At 40.1% G+C, this 21437-nt stretch overlaps 1 protein-coding gene across 47 annotated transcripts in view; it reads left to right on the top strand.

The window, feature by feature from the left end:
* SUN1 (Sad1 and UNC84 domain containing 1) overlaps nt 1-21437 on the top strand; it is a 50353-nt gene that overhangs the window by 5465 nt on the left and 23451 nt on the right. For 15 of the 47 annotated variants that reach the window (XM_083413452.1, XM_083413445.1, XM_083413447.1 and 12 more), the window contains exons 2-5: nt 15221-15424; nt 18221-18411; nt 20875-20901; nt 20989-21183. In XM_083413452.1, coding sequence (XP_083269578.1) covers nt 15294-15424; nt 18221-18411; nt 20875-20901; nt 20989-21183 — 544 coding nt within the window. In that variant the 5' untranslated portion in view covers nt 15221-15293. Of the gene's footprint in view, nt 1-2116; nt 2400-10000; nt 10098-15220; nt 15454-18220; nt 18412-20874; nt 20902-20988; nt 21184-21437 lie in introns of those variants that run through there. The other 32 variants (XM_083413444.1, XM_083413431.1, XM_083413430.1 and 29 more) reach the window with 15 other exon arrangements.

Here is a 21437-nt window from a genome sequence, read left to right as displayed (position 1 = left end):
CCAAGTTGCTGAACAGACTACATAGCACTGGAGAGAAAACTAGATTGCTAAACTTTCAATTGCCCATCTTATCTTGCCATTCTATAGCAAGACTAGGACCTTTCACATGAATGCCTGCCCCATCCACTGGGAAATTCCCAAGAACATTAAGCAGTTCATCATATTCCATTGGTCTCTGGGCTGGGATCAGGGAGCAGACCATCTAAATGGGTCCTCCACCCCTGTAGGGGGATGTAGGCACTAGAATTCCAAACTATACCTGGAAATGTTCTAACTATGGCAATGATGTTATAGAATCGTAGAATTGTAGAGTTGAAAGGGACCCTGAGGGTCATCTAATCTAACCCACTGCTATGCACGAATCTCAACTGAAGCATCTATGACCAAAATTGAAGGTGGAAAGGGGAGAGAAAGAAAATGGTGACTTTTACACTGTATGGCATGATTTTATTAAATTTACAAATGAAACATCACATGGATGAGAGATGCAACATATATTGCTATATGATATAGATATGCAGGCACTACTCATAAACTCACTCTTATTATTCTGTTTTCCAAGTTGATTTATTGAAGAATTCATTGAACTGGTTTACTATATCACCTCATTATCATGTACTACAAAATAATAGATTTAGTAGCTTACGTGAAAGATATTTTGCTTGGTGCTGCCAATCTTTCCCAGAAATCTGCAGCTGTAGGGGAGTATTAGATGTCTACTTCTAATACACATGTGTTAATGGTGATTTGGTGAGGTGAGCCCAACAAACTTGGGTGGCACCCTCTCTGAAATGACTGTGTGGCTAGAGCACACCACAAAGTACTTGGGTCTTTTGGTGGGCTAGTTGATGCTAAACAGATTCCTTGAAGCTAGAAAGCTTTAAAACAACTGCTCCTGGCATTTTTGATATGTGTAAGTCTGAGGAGGCATGTGCTATAATCAGGGGAGGGCCAAGCCTCTCTTTGGCCCCTCCTCGGGTGTGTATTGGCTTCACCATCCTGCCAGTTTAATGCACCAAACCTTGTGCCCTATTTGAGTATTGATTAGTCCTTGGGGTTCACTAGAGTGCATCCTGCATATTCAAATAATGTCATGGTCTCATGCAGCCCCAGACAACTGCTTCTGTATGTCAGGGTTAAGAATGAGCATGAATGAGCCATTGGATGAGCTGCCAATTTTGTTTTATCTGTTGGAGGTTTTCAGAGAGGCTTCCTTTGACAAGGTTATGGGAACCTTGAGGGAGGGAAGGAAGAGCAAGGGATCACTGTAGCAATAGTGGGGGGGGGGAGTACTGCCACCCTTTTGATTAGGTATGGCATGCATGTGGGTGAGCAACAGGTGGCAGCAATGAGAGGCAGAGAGGGGAGTGCGGAGCTGCATACCTAAGCACTGTGAAAGCTGACGATCTCTAAGATGGAGATGAAGGCTCTGGACAGTGCTAGGTGGGATGAATAAACTCGTGTTGCCAGATTTCAAAAGCTCTAGCCTTGCATGATGTGGGACATTTTAATATTTCCTCTAAGGCCAGCTCTTATTGAGGTAGGAAAAGGTTTTTAAGTTAAGTTCCAAAGAATAAGGAAAATGCTCCTGACATTCAAATTTTGCTTTGCATATGATGAAAGTGCTAGAGCTGTGCAGATAATTTACATAGGCAAAGGTCGTCCCCCCCACAAAAGAACGTTGTTTAGCATTTGAATAACTGTGCTTGCCTCCTTGCAATTATTTTTTATTAAAGTATCAATTTTGCTAGCACAGGTTTAATGGAGTTCTTGCTCATAGGTCTCCAGAGCGTATTTTTTAAAAGCAGGGAAGAGCCTGATCCCGCCCCCTCCCTGCCTTCCTTTTGCTAAATGGAAGCATGTTGTGGAAACAGAACATTGCAGGTTGCCTAGGAAAACAACAAAAGCATGTTGGGGGGATCTTCTGTGCAGTATTGTAGCTTCTCCTTGCTAAAGAGCTAATTAAAGGTGAGAATGAAAGTGCCATGGAAACCTGTAACTATAAATAAAACACTGGGAAAAGGTTTTCAGTATGTACATCCTTGAAGGAAATTAAGTGGTTAAATATTGTGGGCTGGCTGAAGTAGCTTTGTCCAATAAATTCAAAGTCTGCCTCTGAGTGACAATGGAAGCTTTAAGAGGCTGGATTAGATTCGTCTGATCCTTCAGGCTTTGTTGACGCTGGGAAGCCATTTTGGGATTCTGCAGTGTGGAACAGAAAGAATGCGCTGTCAACTCACAAACTTCTTTTGAGTTATTGGGCAGGAGATCGCCCCGTCCTGGAACACAATGCTGAATTAAAGTATTCTTCCTTCCTTCTCTGTGGGATGAATGATGCTGCATTTTGAAAAGATCCAGGTTTGAAGGTGTACCTCTGCTGCTGTTTTCTGATCAGTTGTGTAGGTCTGATAGATCTAGAGCGTAACTTGGCAACTTGAGTTTGTTTTTAGCTGTGCCAAAGCATCGAGTTGCTTGCTTGTTCTGCTTTAGTGAGCCTTGTTTTGCAATTTGTTTCTTAGTACTGTAATTTGAGATCTGACTGAGTTATTGTACAGAACAAGTTGAGTTGGATTTTTCAATCATTCCTGGTTTTCAGGGTTACTAGCTTGTAAAGTGAAAACACTCAACTCATGTTGTCTGAAGCATGTAGAAAATGCTCAGTATTTTTATAAATTCCGTGTCCTGTTAACTGCAATTTAGCTATGTATGTTCCTCTGTAATTCTTTTTAAAAATATTTACAGTGTTGTAATATGTGCTCTCCTTTGACAGCCACAGTCTAAGTAATAATACAGTCAAAGCTTGCACCAAGTGCAATATATTATAGATGATCAGATTTGTATGTCAGAATACCTGGGGTTTTTTAAACATGTGATTGATACATATTTCTGAAACACTGTCTTTTGTCCTAAATCTGTATTTAGTTTTGCTTGAAGCTCTTTGCTTTTCAGCCTGTTCTTTTTAAATTTTAATGTGGGGAGGTACATGAAAGAGGCTGCAAAATGTTAGATATTCCCTGTAAGATAATTCAGATTTTTGGGAATGAGTTTTCAGTGACTAAAATGAAATACTATAGTTAGATTAGCTTGTAAACTGCTGAAGCAGCAGCAGCAAAGTTCTTAAAATCTGAAGGTGAAAGCTATTTGTTATTGGCTGCATTAACCATAATTTAATGTACTGCACTGAAAAGAGAGTTCATAGCTCAGTTTGTTTTGAGGAGGCATTTGGAATATACATAGTTAGCATATTATAGCTCATAAGTAACCATGTTGTTTTTAAAATGCTTACGAATAGCAGGTCTTGATTTTTAGACCAGCACTATGGATGTTTTGTTTATTGTTTGATCAGTAATACTATTCTTTTAATTCTAAAATGAAGGCCCATTTTATAGACAGTTATTGCCTGATGTATTATTGCTGCTAGTGTATTCTTATAAGAGATATGTTCCAGTAGTTCTAAAAGATGCCTGTTTTCTGTGAACATCTAATATCCTACTCCTTCAATCCCTTTTCCTTATCAAAAGTGAAACTAGAGTGGAATGTATTCATATTCTTTATCACAACCTGTGAATTGAGCAGCAAAAGGAAACTGATGTCCATGGTTCTGAATTTGTTAAAAAGAATAATAGCAGCTTTGAAATGTAGCACGTGAGTTGCATCAACAACTTACTTAAACAGAACATCAGGTACCACTTTTTGTACTTCTGATTACTACCATCCCACCATCCAGACCTGTTAAGAAAAATACGTGGAGATCCCCACCCCCCCAAAAAAGGCTTATTTTTGAACCTTATTCAAAAACAAAAGTGAAAGTTTGAAGCCTTTTGCAATTTGCATAGTTTTCTCCTGAGCCATGGACTTCTGTCAATAAGATTGCTGAGTACAGAGAGACACATTGGAATCATTGTGAGGAGCAGAAAATCCCCCTCCCTTTTAAAATGTGGCTATTTTTACTTGAGTGATGAAGCTATTGCACTATAGCCATGTTCTCATCCATTTCATCACAACAACCCTGTGAGGTAGGTTAAGCTAAGAGATAGTGACTGGCCCAAGGTCACCACCCAGTGAACTTCATGGCTGAGTGGGAATTCGAACCATGGTCTCCCAGGTCAGAGGCCAACACTCTAACCATTATGCCACACTATCTTTCGTTGTTTTGTCTCCTCTCTATGCATTGAGTAAATATGGTACTGGAGGTACGAACAGGACTACTGTCTCCTATGCAATAATTTAGGAGTTGGCCACAATTTTTTGAGATGTTTCTTGGATCATTTGAATTTATAATATTCTCTGTGCACTCTGTGGCCAGATAATTATTGGTCACTGGACAGCAGAGCAGGTTGGGCTGGCTTAAGCCCTTCTCTGGTCCAAGGCAGGGACAGCAACTTCGATATCCCTTCTGTGTAGGAGGTTCCTGTGCTTATTCAGTTTTTCTACAGAGATGCGGGTTTGGAGGCCACCTTGCGCATTTCTTCAGACATTTCAGCCTATCTTCCCTCTGACAGAAAGAGAGGGAAGAGTGCACCACCTCACACATCACTCTTAAGGCTTCTATAACTTCATAGCCTCGTACCCCACACCTGTTTGACCACAGGCTCAGGAAAGGGAGGACAAGATGCTGCGGCTTCCAAACCTATCACAAAACGTTTTATCCTCTTCCATAGAAGTGATGGATAGCTGCACTGTCCTCTCAGTGGATGGCCTCATGGCTGCATTAATACCCATGCCAGCGATTCCCCAGAAAAAGGAGAATTCAAGATGAATCCTTGATAGGAAGAATGGTGCTGGCCTATGGTAGATTTGATCCGGATACTTCTTTCATAGAATCATAGAATTGTAGAGTTGGAAGGGATCCCTAGGGTCATCTAGTCCAATCCCTGCAATACAATAATCTCAACTAAAGCAACCAGGACAGATGACCATCCAACCTTTGCTTTAAAACTTCCAAGGAAGGAGAGTCCACAACCTCCTGAGGGAGACCTTTCCACTGCCATCAAAGCCACCACTGCCAATTATTTTGGTGTGAGATCCCATTCTTTTACCCAGACTCTACACTTAGAAGTTATTTTGAGTGGATCAGCTATTTTGGGCTGGGCAGCTGAAATTTATGGTGGACTCATCTATGAATTTCTTTTGGTTTCAGCAAGGATTGTATCATCTAGAACTCATTAAATAACTTTTAATCTGGGCTTAATTGTCAATATATTCTTCATGTCCAAAGGAACCCCAAAATGGCACATTTCTTCTCCAAATTCCAATAATAGGGATATTAAGTGATAGATTCACTTTTCCTACCATGGCTACTTGGCCTATATACCTTTCTGCCTCTCTACTTTTAGGGAAAGTCCTATGCAAGACACAGTCCTTCTACATGGAAATCTGAAATATTCTGCATGGCTGACCAAGATTCCCAGACTTAATGGAATATGAGATTCTGGGCCCTTGACCCTTCCTCATCTCACTGAGTCTTCTCTCTCAGAGCCCAATCTACCATCCCTTTGAGATCAGTCCTGCTTTTATGCTTCAAAACTGAAAAGCAATGCTGTCAAGACTGGGATTGTGAGGAAAACAATTAACACCATTCTGACCTCCTGCAGATTCTCTGCTTCTCAGACTTATAAAATAACATGGAAAGCCTTCCACAGATCCCAAGAGAGAAACACTCCATTCCATTTCTGCCTCTGGTCAGGACATCTTAGCCTTCTCCAACAGGCTGACCAAGAGCTCAGCAATCATTACTCTTAAGAGACAGATGGCAATGCTTGATAACATTCTTGGGTAGCTTCTTAACAATATGTATATACTATTGAAATTTAAAATTTAAATAATAAAAACAGTTTAAAAATAATTGCAATTAACAGTGTAAGAGATTAAAACAGTCAACATCTACATTTCATTCTTATCACATCATCTCACTTAAAAAAATAAAATTAAGGAGTAAGTTCATTATCTACTCTTGTTCTGTTCACAGGTGCCACATTTGCAACCATTCCTTAGTCCTGAAAGCTCTTACTGGCCCTCCTTCTGAACCTATTTGAGTGCTTACCTGGAAGACTGGGTTTTGAGTTATGTTTATTTCCCCCATGAATTGGGGGCAAGAGCACAAGAGCATTGTTGGTCATAGAGAATGAGTGTATTTATTTTAAGAAGACAGGGTTGTGCTCCACACCAACTCATCCTTCATAGCTAACATTTATTTGACTTTCCATATGAATTTGTTGGGCTTTCCGTGTAAAAAAAACCCCCGAACAGTTGTCCCACTAAATTTTGCCCCAATCTACTTCTCCCAAAGAGATACTTTGGCAATAGCCAAGTTCTTTGTGTTTACGTATTTGTAGATCTTCAAATGTCCTTTCCCTTGTTTATGAGGCTGAGGGTCATTCTGCTCCTCCAAGGAACAGTGCCTATTTTTTCTAGAAACCTGACCTTTCCGCAGAAGTATTAATGCTACTCTAGATTGCATTTTCAGGGTATGCACTTGCATTTTTTGCAACAGAAGGCTGAAGACAATACTAGCTATAAGTGGGAGTTTCCAATAACCTTGCCGTTAGTTCTCGCTGTGATTGTAGCTATACAGAATAGTCTGAAGAAGGAGCAAAATATATTTAGTTTTAGTTCTTGGAAAGTTGCCAGATGCCTTGTGTGGGAAAGGAATCTTAATGATTAAACAGCTCATCTCCAACTTGAGTAAAGGAGGATGTATGCAAATAATAGCTATGTGTCCAGTTCCTGTAGAACACAAGTCACAGCTCACTACGTAGCTTGTGTTTGTGCCTGTTAAAGATCTTTCCCTGGCAATCTAAGGTTTCATATGTGGGGTTTCAGGAGGGTGACGACAGCTGTTCAGCAGCCAGGTCAAAATTAGATTTGTTGATGCAATGCTGCTTGGTAAGTAACAGTGTCTCTTAGTCTGTGTTTGGGCCCAGAGGGAACTGTAGACAGCCAGGTTTCTCAATTGTTTCCAGTATCTCTAGCTGTTGGGTACACTGCTTTGCAGTTTTATACGAGTAATTACACTGGTCCAGTTCAGACAGTGCATTGCCCAGTTGCCAAGCCAGTCAGGCAATTGGGAGCATCCCATTCTCTTACACACCCCTCCCTTATTATTCCCTCTTTTTCCTGAAACTGTTGTTTCACATTGCATCTGAACCAGCATTGCAATAGGTACCTCTAACCTTAGACTCCCCTCAAACCTATGGCTGAAACCAGAATTATAACCTGATTTCAACTTCTGGTTATCTTGCAAATTAAACTTGATAGTAACTGTGCCAATTTGGTGATTATTAGACATTGTTTATTTATTTATGAATAGTTTCCTATGAGCCATCTCAAAACGATTTCACATTACAGAAAAAACATTTATAAAACAATTGGATGTATATATAGAGCACACATAGTTTTAGAAATTGCATGTATAAATGCAGTACACTTATGGACTCGGATAAAACTCTTTTCTGAGACTGTGTACACATTCTCATTTACTCCGGCTCCAGTGCCCTCCTGCTGCTGATATTTGAAACTGTACAAACGATGTTAGCTGCAGTCCGTATGCATCTTGTAGTTTCCTGGGAGATACTGCTGTTTGATGCATTATCTCTCAAACCAGCTTCCATCTGATTTGTAAATGTAAGCTGCAGTTAAGCAGAGATGTGTAGATCTGAGACCTCTGTTGTGCATGTGCAGATGACAACTTCATTGAATAGGAGTTTTGTGGGGTTGTGGGTGCCAGTAAATAAACCAGCTAATGCACATAGGGTGAAGACATCACTGTGCCAAATTGCACAAATGTTAAAATTAGCTGCAAGGTCATTAACTTTCTGTACTTTGTCATAGACCTTTTATAAACGAGTTCCCCAACCTACGTACTCTGTGTTCTCTGTTGGTCAGGTGTTTGGGGTGTTTCTGAGCATCAACATCCTCTTCTGGGTTTTGAAGCCAATTACAGCTAATTAATTTTTGTCGTCAAGGCATTGCAATCCGGACACATTCACGTGCGCTGCCTGTGTTCTGTGTGTGCTTGTCTGGTAGAACCGCCTTACCATTCCAGCTCCACACTACTGAGCTGTGGTTGTGTGAATGCTAATTCTGGACTGAGGCCTTTTACCTTACTGTACGTGTTTGGCCATAGCCTGTTCTGTCACCATCAGAACAGTAAGCACAGAGCACTTCATTTCATCTATGAGGTGCTCATTTCACAAATGGAGTGAACATTTTCTAATAAACCTCTTTGTCTTCAAGGCCAAATTATAGCTATTATTATTATTATTATTACCCCACACATAAGAGCACAGATGAACAGTGTTTGTGCGCCTGATGTGATCTTAAAACAGGGTGAATTAGTTTATATCAGCCTTGAAGGCACCCTTTTGCCCAGTAAGTCTAAAAATACCAGCCTTTACAGCTAATATTGCTCAATGTTTTGTGTTGTGTTCTTATGAAAGAACATTTCTTCATGCTTCTGTTACTTGAACTGCCTCCGTAAATCTAAGCATTTTGGAACCTTAAATTGTGGTTTTGTTTAAAATTTTAGTGTTTCCTAGTAGCCCTTCAGCTAATATCCATTCAGTTTTTATACTTATTGTAAAAGACTGAAAACTCAAAAACCCTGCTTTCAGGCTGCAGCAGAATTAGAGAAGGGAAGCAGGGCTGTTCCATCAGCTTAGCTGAGAGACCGGTTGCTTTTAGCTCTTCATCATCATCACCTGTTACTTAGCAAGGGTTGTTATAATAATTTTAATAATAATTTATTATTTATAGCCTCCCCATCTGTCTGGGTTTCCCCATTTCATCATTCCTCAGTCCATTATTCCATCAGGCCACCTGAACTGTTTCCACCCCAGCTGGTCTCTATAAGAATTGTAACTTTAAGAAATTGTCCCTGAGTTAGCTTTCCCCCTCCTCCCTACCCATTTCTTTTTCCTTTAGTCTTTTACACTATAAGCCTGAAGGCAAGGCTAGAGTTTTTCTTTCTTTTTTTAGTTGATCTGGAAACTACTCTGAAACATTTTCTGCTGAAGCGTGGGATAAGAATGCTTTGAATAAGACTGGAATCCAAAGAGCTACTGCAGGCCCATCCAAGACCTTCAGTGTGCTGTGTGGGGTTTTTTTTTTTCTGCGCTCCAAACCATACAAAAATACTTTACAAATGCTTAGTTTTAAAAGTAGCTTGCATTCAGGACTGCTTCTTGAAAAACACATACCCAAAGGCCCTTTGGATGAGCAAAACTAGCTGTGTGGCTCTTTAGATCACAGTCTAAACATTTCAAAGTGACTCCCTTAAAATGCCTGAGCTAAAACAAGTTCCAGGAATACAGATCTGGCACTAGATTTGTGATTGCATTTTGGATCAGCCTTTAGGGTGTGTACATAAGCGCCTTTGCTCTCTTCGAGGTGATTAGTTGAATCAATCCCAGCTAAACAGGGCTGTCTCTTTCAAAGCACAAGCCGAGCCAGACTCCCTCTTTCCATTCCAGTGGCACAAATGAAATGTTAAAAGAAAAATGTGTTGTTACATGAAACACATCACTTTTTGTTTACTTAACTGTTTTGATTGGTGCAGTTCTCAATACCTAGAAAACATTTAGTTTAGTATCAATGGAAAAAAATACTATTGTGGGTGTTGTAAACTCTTGGCTTTTTTCAACAAAGTACAGTTTAATAGTTATCTGTCAAGTGTACTATAAGCAGCACTGTAGGTATGGACAGGGTTTAGCTTTTTATTACACCATTTAAGAGAACCTTGTAAACAGAACAGAGCATGCCTAAGACTTTTGAAAAAGCTGTCCAGAAGAGGAAGTGCTTAGGGTTCATGTGACTTTTGATAAGGGATATCTAACATTAGCAGCCACATTAAAAATGCACGCTACTTCTGATACCAGTGGCTTTTCCGCTCCTCTTCCAAAGCATTATTTGCAGTATTCTAAAGTACTGGCTGAACCAAGCAAGAGCTCTTTTTTCTGTCTTTTAAACTGTTATATAGCACTGTGTTTTCAACTTTTTGCAGTATGATTTGAAACAGTGACCATGGATTTTTCACGTCTTCACACGTATACCCCTCCCCAATGCGTGCCAGAGAACACTGGCTATACTTATGCACTCAGGTGAGAATCTTTTTCCTTATGGAGAAGCTGCCTTCTATAGGACCTAGTTTCTTTGTATGTTGTGGTTTTGTGGCAAGATTTCAATCAAGGAAAGAAACCTGGCATTTGATTATAAATCTAACTGATTTTCCTGTTTATAGATACCGTACATGTAGCAGTTTGGTTTTAAGTTTTTACAGTAGATTCTAATCCAGCACCACTGGTGACTAAGACAGTGACTCAGGATTTGGCAGTAGCTGTAAATAAAGTATTTGGGAACCACACCCAAATACCATTGTTTTAGCTTGCAAATGCAGGGTGGGGGGTATTACATGGCAGGGTGTGTGTGTAGATAACTTAATATAGTTCCATACTGCAATGAGGAATCCTTGTCAGTTTTGCAGAGTAAGTACAAAGGTATAAATTTACTATTACTCATAATTGTGCTTTTATTGCTAAGTTTTGCAATAAACTTTTAATGTTACATGATCCTGCAGTATTAATATGGGCAGGGGTAACTGTTAGGAAGATAGTATTGTCAGAGATTTGTCAGGTTGCCTTGACCTAGATGAAAAAGGGAAATAGTAGATCAACCATTATTACTGAATAATGATTATGCCCCGAGTAAGTCACCATGAAAAATATGTGGAGCTTATAAACTGGTGTATTCTGTAGCTCTTTTTCTCATACTAGCCTTGTAAATAGCTACTTGTTTGGTTGCTGGTGGTCAGGTACCTCCAGGCTACCAGGTAAGAAGTTTGCTTTACCTGGAAAGGGGTTGTATCCTTCCCCTTTTCCAGCCTCCACTGTGCCACCAACATCGCATGTGTGAGAAGTAGATGGGGCTGGCTACTTTTGTGGATTTATTTCCATCTCTGAAATTTACAACTGACAATTGTTTTTCTTGCACTGTTAATGTCTGAGCAATTTTCTTGTTTGTAGGACACCATTTATGCTGTTACTAGCTAGAGTGATAAGACCTGAAAAACAATCTGCATTTGTGAGCAGCCCTCACAAATATGCTATTAAACAAATAGGTGTGTTTGCCAAGTGAAAACAAATTGGGGCTAGTGGCAGCTGTCTGTAGCGCCTGGTACTTCATTTGAATAGTGTGCCTGTAGTCCATCACTTGCAGAAGTAGAATAAAAACAGCCGTATAATAACAAGTGTCAATAGTAGCTTGTGAGGAGCGTTTAAATAGACTATTGCCATCACTCCCTTAAAAGGCAAAATTGTGAGCTGCCAGGTACTAAATGAAGTTACAGCAGGAACAAGCAATCTTTCTCAGCCCAAGAGCCACATTCCATTTTGGGCAACCTTCTGAGGGCCATATGCCTGCGATGGGTGAGGCCAGAGGCAAAAATGGGAGGAAGAATGAATATAAATGTTATTGGTTCAAGAAAAATAGATATAAAAGGAAGAGAATTCCGGAATGCCAAGATTCAAATTTGGGGCAAGTACTCTTTGGTGAGAGAAAACCAGCGGATATAAATTCATAAAATATGAGGCAAATAAAGTGTAAAACTGTAGGATGTAAAACCTTTAAAATATGTTATTCTGGGTGCGTTCCAAAACTGTCCCATTTAAAAGTTCCTTCTGAAGTTTCCCAGCATAGAACACACATTCGGTAACTTAAATTGGTATACTTACAAACTCACCAAAGGTCTCAGGAACCTGCCCTGAGATTTATGGGTAATAATAAATAATGTGTTCTTCCATACGTCAGTTAGAAAAGTTGCAGAGGCAGTAAAAAGTAGCTTAGTTAAAAAAACGGTAAAACATTACTAAACTATTTGTATAGGAACACGAGAGGTTGGTGGAGGAACCAGCTCAGACCTCCTCACATGCTGAGTTCTCAAGTAGACTGGGAAGCAGGGAACAAAGGGTTGTTTACCTATTTCTGCCCAGGGTAAGGGGAAGTGACATAAGCTTGGCAGGACAGCTTACTCTATGGTATTAAACCCTTCATGCATTAATTAGACTAAAGCATGCTGGTTATATGAAGCTGGTTATCCTGTAAATTTTACATGCATCCATCTCTGTCCTTTATTCAGACAAGCAAGAGGTATGATCAGAGTTCAAGGACCCATTCAAAGAACACTCAGGCTTGGAAGCAGGGCCTGTGAAGGGTGCAACCAGGGGAGAGTTTCAAAGGCCAGCTAGAGACCTGGAGGCCTGCTTTCGGCCCCTGGGCTTGAACTTCCCCATCTGTCAGTTATCGTAGAACATGCTTTTAATGCATCTTAAGCAACCCTGGTCTAGCTTATCTGAGGCCCAATACGATTTGGGCTGCTGTGCATGGCCTAGTTCTCTCTCAGACAGCAACCCTGTTTCTGGGCTGTCCCACTTCAGACAGTGGGTGGGGGTAGGGACTCGACACACATGATTGAATGTGGCACTCCACACTCAATCCCTGCAGACCCCTGATTATTTGTAGACAAGCTGGAGATAATTCTCCTTTGTGGTGGTTAATCTTAAAATGATTAGCAAATAATTTAGACTCTCCTCTGCCCATGTGCTGGAATGTTCCCTTCCGTGCCAGTGGAAGGGAAGACTATATGCAGTTTTTTCCTATGTGTGAAACTGCAGAATTAATGGAGAAATATGTTTATATATGCAATTAAAAGTCTAGAGTATAAATCTTGAATCCTGGGAAGCTGCTTTAAACCAAGCTAGGTGAACCAAATTGTCTGACTCAATAATACACATTGATTGGCAGCAGCTCTCTAGGGTTTCAGACAAGGGTCTTTCTCAGCCCTACCTGGACATACTTATTAGGATTGAAACATTTTGTTTGCAAAGCACATGTTCTGCTGCTGAGCTACCCCATTCTTCTCCATAAATGATTGAACCCAATCTTCTGTTATGATTGCAGTGTCCTGGCATTCCTGCTTTTAAAACTGAAGCTGTGCACGTTTTTGTCTCTGAGTTTTATTGGTGTAACTCAGAAGATAAGCAATTTTTGGCTTGCAACAGTTTAAGTTTAATAACTTTTAGCAGTGAGATTCTCAAGCCAGAATTCTGTTTTTTCCCTCCCTCTAACACTACCCACACAACGCTCAAGGCTGCTTTCTCTTCAGCGTTAGTTCCACTTCACTGACATTTGGTTTAATGTGGCATTACATTTTTTTCTCCATGAAAAGGGAGTCTCTTCAGACCATTGTTTTGCTTTTAAAAATGTAATCCTAAATTAGTTTCCCCTAAAATAACTTATATTTTCATGGGTGCATTTAACAACTTTGTTTTTGCTACAACAGACTAACATGGCTCCCTGGATATAAGGACAGACCACTTGTTACTGCAGGCATTGTGCTGGCCCTTGAAAAATATATCACCATTTAAAAATTATTATTATTATTAGTTCACCACATTGCTTGATTGTAATAATAAAACCTCTAAGTTGTTTACAAAAAAATCATTAGAATTAACAAATGAAAACAGGTACTTAAAAACGAATCATAATATAATTAAAAAAAAAGCGGGTGCTGACTACTGCAAAGATGCCTGTCTGATATCAATAGGTGGTGCTGCCCCACTAAAAGATCACATTCTTACAAGTGTGGAACAAGTGTTGTATGGCACCTGTAACAGTGACAGTTCTATAGATTGGAGTGAATGGATACTTATGGGGTAAGGCAATCCACAATTAAACTGGTCCCAAGCTCTTGTGGACTTGATATACTAACAGTAACTCGGTCATTTGACAAATTGGGTTCCCATGCAGATATCTGAGCGGATGCATTATATGCTGACGAGGTCTCACTCCTGTCAGCAACTGTGCTGCAGTATTCTCCACTAATTGCAATTTCCAGAGCAAGTACAATAGAGTGCATTTCAGTCATGGGGAGAGTCACCATGTCAGTCACCCCCACTCTTTCATAATGATGACTTCAATGTATCCTGCCACTTGATAGCAGTAGTAGTGGTGGTGCTGGGCAGGGAAACACATGGGATGATGTTTTACATGCAAAGGTGAAGCTGTGTGCTGCAGGAAGAAAGTTGCATAGGGAGGACCAATAGGTGATCCTTTGTGGAGAGCACCTGCCTCGTCTATTCCAAAGTTTGTGTCACAGTTCTGCTTGTAAACTTAGTTTCTGGCCATGTTTGCCAAGCTACTACACCTTTTAGGCTTCAAGATTTTGAAAGCAAGTGAAACTACCCAAACTGAGTCCTCAGACAAATTCAAACTGATGATAAAAGCACAAAACCTTTTTGGAACCAGAGGGCCACATTTTCTTCTCGGCAGCATTCCAGGGAGTGCATACCAGTGGTGGGCAGCGCCAGAAACAAAAGTGGCAGAACAGGAGATGTGACCCTTTCCTTTGTGTAAGAGGTTACAGTCCACCCATGCAAAAACTAGAGGTTTATATAAACATACATACCTCTGTTCTCCCAGGCAAGCAAGAAGCAGCATCACAGTTTCAAGGACACATTCCAGCAAAGCAAAAGCACTCAATGAAGTTATGGTCTGGGGGAGAAGTTACAACCCTGGGGAGAGTGACGAGAGCCAAATAGAGAGGCCCGAGATTCCCTACCTTTACTCTAGGCTTCAAAACTAACTTTCCTGAAGCACTGGAATATTTATTCATTCATTTAAAATATTTAAAACCTTTTGAGGCTACTCTGAGAAATTAGTTAAAGTGATAAAAAGATACACGCCCACTCCATAGCAATAAGTAAATAATTGGACATTATTTTGTTTAATGTCCAATCCTGTAGAACAGCAGATGATTAAAATGGATTATTTTATTGCAACAGTTCACATCCTGAATGTCTTCATAAGCCAGTGGGCCTCACATTTCCCCCTTGAGATTAAGAAAGAGGTAGATTTCAAAGCCTTGAAAAGGATGGTGTTCCTTTCCGATGTTCTGATCTTTCTGCATGATGGGAAGTAGCGTTGAACCCGATGATCTTCAATAAAATGGTGGATTTGCACAAGGAGAAACGGGGACTCTCTCAGATGAGCAAGGCCCAAAGAGATTCAAAGATTTAAGTGCCTTGATTTTTACTTGGAAGCATTAACAGCAATCAGTATGGATTGCTCAACAGCAGTTAATTATACTCCTGTCGTCTCATCTCTGTTGAGAAGCTGCCTGCTGCCTTCAACATATATACCAAAATCTTTTTCTGTCTTTCCTTTATAGTTCAAGCTACTCATCAACTGCTCTAGATTTTGAGACTGAACACAAACTGGACCCTGTGTTTGACTCCCCAAGAATGTCAAGGCGCAGCTTACGTTTGTCTGCTGTAACATATAACACACCTGAGGATACACACAATGAAGGCATCTTTGGTGGTGGCAGCGGCTCCTATGGTGGGAAAAAGGCATTTGCAGACCAGTCAACTAAGTAAGCATTTCTTTTAATAGGTACTTCATGTAAGTTACCTTCTTACTGCTTTCATCCTATTAAATTTTAAGGGGTTCAACTGCATGCTGTGATTTTTGTTTTGTATTTATATATTGCATTGGGAATTATGATAGTTACTAGTTTTTCTTTAAAAGGTTTGGGTTTTCAGTGGGCAAAAAGAGGAGGACTGCTCCTCCCAAAGTTAAGCATCTTCTCCTGGAGAACTGAAGGTGATGCTTCAGTTTTGCAAATACCTCTGTTGTACTGTAGAATTTCTATAAAAGAATATTTGTTAAAAAATGGTACTAGTTACTATTGTAGCCTCCGGTTGAGTTAGGTTTTCTTCCCTAAACTTTTAGCACATGCTTTTGTGACTCCTGAGTCCAAGAAAAGTAGCAGCAGCAATTAGAGAGTGTGGTTTGTACGAGAAACTCAAAGTACTGGTTAGTTGAGGATGGAGCTTCTATGCTTTTAATAGTTGCATAATCTTAAGAGTGGGGCAGCTTTTCTCACAGCTTTAACAAGCTGCTCTTGCCAAACTTCCCCCCTCTGTGCAAGATCCTCCTTTGTACCTGGTCATTCTGTGAAGCATTAATGTAAGCTCAGTGTTTTGTGTCCCCAGCTAAAATAAAAGAGGCAAGTAGATCTTCAAGACAGCTATATGTGTGGTCCACATGGCTGCATTATTTTCAGACCTGTCAACCACAGGAGATGCTTCTCTGGTGACCAGTGACTGGTTACATTTCTGGACTGTTCAAATGGATTGATTAACTCTGTAACTGGAAATTTTAGTAATCATTTTGTCTTGTTTTGCATTGTGCACTCAGTGTGGTTAACATTGCATTTTTTGGTGGTGGGGGGAGTTTCTCATTGGAGGTTCTTATCAGAGAAAGCTATGCAGTATCATTCAGGTTATTCTAATCTTGTTCCTTTTTCAGTCATTAGCTGGCATATTTTTTGTGTACCCCTCCCTTACCATGATTTAAATTGTTTATTCTATCTTTGATCCTGGCTGATCACAAATATGATCATACTAGATACTAGATGGAAGGAGGTAATATTCACAAGAAAAACATTTTAGGATTATGGATTATCTTGGCTTCTTATGAGAACTCAAACGCGCCAATTGGCATGTAATACAGTTCCTTCTGACCTCAATGGGACTTAAGTAAGAACCATTTCACATGTACACATTGCCTGCACAGCCATCCTATCCCCTGTAGAAAATGTGTGAACTGTTCATTTGGTTAATCCCAAAGAAATGGTTTGTGAGTGGCACTCTTTAAACTCTGTTACTGCATCTTTATTTTAAAATAGTCCCTTCTGAGTTGCTTCCAAGTAGAACAACATAAGTCACATGTTACTCAGTGGGGCTTCCTACAAGAAACCCCACTATTAATCTGCATTCCAAAGGATGCTTATTTAATCACCAAAGTTCATGGACCTTGTTTCTTGGAAATAACATTACAGTAACAGGATTCAGAACGTATATGCGCATATTGTTTTGTTTACGATGTGACCATTTCTAGTGCTAAAAATAAAATAAAATTGGCATAGTCAGTCAAAAAATTAAAAGTACAATTGTTTTAAAATGGGAGAAATGCAGACTTTTACTTACTTCATGCATTAAAAGTGGGACTTTAAAGGGTTAGCTTTGCCTAGATTATACTCCTTTATTTAGAAGCTACAGCTATTTAATTTTAATTGGACTTGTTTCCAAGTTTAGGATCAGTGGTTTAAAAAAGGACTTCTGCATATTTTTTGGCATAGTATATAGAACAGGGCTGGCTTTAAAAGAGATCCACAAATTTGGAACAGCTTTGGTATGCAACCATTATGTATAGTTGTGACCCTTCTTTCCTCCCATGAGTCGTTTGGGGAAAAAGAATGTGATGTTATACCAGGTACCAGAGTTGTGCAGAAGCAGAAGCAGTGTTTGTCACTGCTTGTGATTATTGTGCAAAGTCAGAGACTGCCCTCCTCCTCTCATGAGTCATATAGAACTCTGGGAGGGGCTGGCTTGATATTTTCACAATGCATATGCTTTCAAAGATGCTTAGAAGCAGAATGAAAGCGTTTTTCTGTGTATGCCACAAAATTTGTGACAAGAGGGATCTTCTTTCCTCATTGGCACCTATAGGTTAGCAGTTCTCAGGAAGAGATTTATTGTTATCATAAACTACCCTGGAAGTTCAGTTTTCACACAGTTCAGACACCTTGTGAAGCCATGATTGTGGTGTCCTAATTTCTTTGTCATTTCGACTAAGCTGGGAATTCTTAACAGAAAGAAAACAAAAAAAACCAGCAAGCAACTCTGAAATAAACTGTACTTTGCCTCATTGTGTAGATTACAATCTGTGTTTCTACATTGTATAGACCCTGTGGTTAGCATAGACTGTAGACTGGTGTATTTGAATTGAGCCACTATCTGCTGTGTGATGGTTTTAATGTTGGAGTAATGTTTCCCAACAACAAAATTATTATTTATACCCCACCCATCTGGCTGGGTTGCCCCAGCCATTCTGGGTAGCTTCCAACGCATATAAAAACACATTAAAATGTCAAACATTAAAAACTTCCTGATACAGAGCTGCCTTCACATGTCTTCCTAGTTTAAGAGGAAAGGAAAACTGCTTCCTTTTTTGTTGCTATAGCCAGAGTAACACTGACACTGCTTCAGAAGACCTGCTGGATTATTATGCCCCTTTTCTTTTGCCTTGTGTTACAGATTCTTAATATGCCTGAAATGTTGGTGAATGTTTCACATTTATGCTTTGACATTTCTTTTTCTTTAAGGTTTGTAAAGCAGCGTAAAAGTGTGGTGAAACAGTCTGGCTCTGTAAGACATACCCCAAGAAAAAGTGTGCCCAGCTCTTCCAGTTTTAGCCACAGTAGTTTCAGTAGCCATGCAAGTGATGGCTCTTTAATGTCAACCATATTGGATGAGTCTTCAATACAGGAGCAGACAGCTGTTGACCATTTTTGGGGTAGGTAATAATGTACTACAATACACATACCGTATATTTAGCATGTATACTGTTATCTGTGATGTCACTTCTAGTTCAAAGGGCAAGCTGCATTATACTCAATAAGGCAGAGTAAGAAAGAAATGGTTACACATCTAGGCCACTACTACATTCTCTTAGGTGGCACAACTAGGTTCCTTGATTCCCAAGGAGGATTTTGTCTTCTAAATAGCAGCAACTGTACTACATTTCAAAACTATATATATATATATATATATATGAAGAAGCAGTTTTGTGATTAAAACAGAGGGAGAGGCCATAGCTCAACAACACACATGCTTTGTTGTTTGCAAAAAGTCGAGGTTCAGTCCCTAACACCTCCAGGCAAGGCTGCAAAAGATTGGTCAAAAATCCTAGAGACCTACTATAAATCAGTGTAGAGAAAATACTGAGCTAGATGGACCACTAATTCAACTTAATATGGCAGCTTCCTATGTGGATCTATGGTTCTAAATTCTGCTGACCAAATACAAGTGAATTTGTACTTAAAGGATCTCTCTGGGTCCAACTTAGTATTTTGAGAATGAGCTTTCACAGAGTGTGGAGCATGAAGGCTTACTATCACCTTCAGAGTTGTGAATATGTCTACAACAAAACCCACACTTTGATTCTTTCAGCAGAAATACACTATGGCTGAAGATTCTGAGAGTTATTAAACAAGGAATTGTGGATTCTGTATTGAAAAGTAAATTTGGTCCTGTAAAGTGTGCGTGTTTCAAATATAAACCCTGTCATTGACTTCCCCTGTGAAAAGTTGCACTCAGGTGGCACTCCTTTTGATGGGAGGGTGGAGGAGGCAATGCCTGCATGGTAAAGGTAAAGGCACCCCTGACCATTAGGTCCAGTCGTGACTGACTCTGGGGTTGCGGCGCTCATCTTGCTTTATTGGCCGAGGGAGCCGGCGTACAGCTTCCGGGTCATGTGGCCAGCATGACTAAGCCGCTTCTGGCGAACCAGAGCAGTGCACGTAAACGCCGTTTACCTTCCCGCCGGAGCGGTACCTATTTATCTACTTGCACTTTGATGTGCTTTCAAACTGATAGGTTGGCAGGAGCAGGGACCGAGCAACGGGAGCTCACCCCGTTGCGGGGATTCGAACCGCCGACCTTCTGATCGGCAAGCCCTAGGCTCTGTGGTTTAACCCACAGCACTACCCACGTCCCTATAGTGCCAGTGCCTCATGTTACGATTTGAATTTTGGACATATATGAAACCAGTTTAGTTACTGATATGATTTCATTCAAGATGACTTGTCATTCTTACAGTGTTGGATTTGCTTCCATCTGTAAATTGTTCAGGGATTTTGTAAATTAAAAAAACCCTTTGAGATAGAAATATTTTTATAGCAGTACATTTTAAAATACATAGAATATGCATTGCAGTCCAGCTGCTTTCTACTTGAAATAGCAAGGTAAACAGAGGGTCTGAATGTAAAACACTAGGAGAATTGTGGAAGATTCACTAATGTCTTTTTTAATGGCCAGGAGTCTGAGACACTAGAGAAAGGGGAAACAGAGGGACAGACGACTTTTAAAGCAGCTTATATCCTGTTTCCTCTCAAGGAGGCATGCTGTGTGGGGATTGCTAGAATTGTAGAGCAGCAAGCGCATTAATTTCCAAGTGGAGCAAGGTACTGCTTTGTCACTGTAAATTGACTTCAAGGACAGATTTGAGACAAAGCCTTAGTCCACCTTGAGAAATTATCTTTTATTTGGAAAATATGTATATAAGAGCATGTGTGGGGCTACTGTACCTGGGGAGACAGATGAGGAACATAATGTGTATAAAGCTTTCCGCCCTCCTTCCTAATAATCCTTTCTGACTTGAGGTCTGACCTTGTTCAGGCCAATTTCCCACTTACTCTGGTGTAAAGAGTACAGGACTGGGCGCCAAATGAGCAGCGCTACTGTCAGAGAAGATCTTGATCCTGTGTGAGCAGAGAAAGGTGCTGTCGTAGTTGTAGGCCATATGCTACTTAACTAGCCTAGTTGTAGGCCTCCGCTTACGTCAGGTTGAAGAAACCTGTGTTAACTACTAGTAGTGCATTTTTGAGTGTTAATTTTGGCATTAACCACCTTGTTTTACTACTATGTAGTGAGCTACAGCTAGAGCAAGTGGTAACCAAGCAACAGAAACATTGTGTGCTTCCAATTATCTAGCTTCCCCAGTAGCAACACGGGTAATAAAAGACAGTTTTTTGTTGCTTTACATTTCCGCCTGGAAATGTAACCCTGTTTGGTAGATAACATAAATGGTTGTTCTTAATAAAAAAAGATATTCCCTTGTACATAGTAAAGTTTCCACTATGCTTCTTGTTTATTGTTCTAGAATTAGCAGGAAAATTTCTTTTGGCATAGCAGTTAACGTTGACTTAGAAATAGTGCACCTCCTTGAATTTAAACAAAGCATCCCTTTACTTTTCAGGTCTCGATGATGATGGTGATCTCAAAGGTAACCAGGCAGTCTTTTTCATTATAATTTCTTCTCTCCCAAATTCACTGGATTTGGATTGTTAGATCATTTATTGCCATTCAACAGGTGGAGACACTACAGTGATTCAGGGCAATGGTGACTTAGCAACAGCTGAGAACCAAACAACACTGAGCAATGGGTATACCTGCAGTGACTGCAGCATGCTTTCTGAGCGGAAGGAGGTCCTCACAGCATACTCGGCTGCTCGCATGCCATCCTCAAGAATTTACTCCAGGGATCGAAGCCAAAAACACAAGTCTAGTAAGTAATGTTGGTGTTCGTTCTGTTGGTTTACCACTGTTGAGAAATGGTGCATGAATGAAATCTTACTGTGTGAAGAATGTGTTGAGTTACATTGGTTTAGGATTCTAGTCCTAAAGGTTGGGGAATTTTTGATTTAATAGAACGTTCCCATGGCGATCTGTCTGCGACTGCTTCTGGTACAAAGGAAGTTCTTGTGTGCTGCTGATCCTTTTTTGAAGATCATGACATTCTCTCTAATCGAAAACAGAGAA

This window comes from Podarcis tiliguerta (assembly GCF_965153285.1).
Source record: "Podarcis tiliguerta genome assembly, chromosome: 14".
Taxonomy (NCBI): domain Eukaryota; kingdom Metazoa; phylum Chordata; class Lepidosauria; order Squamata; family Lacertidae; genus Podarcis; species Podarcis tiliguerta.
The sequence above is the reverse complement of the archived record's forward strand: the minus strand, read 5'-3'. Positions and strand labels throughout refer to the sequence as shown.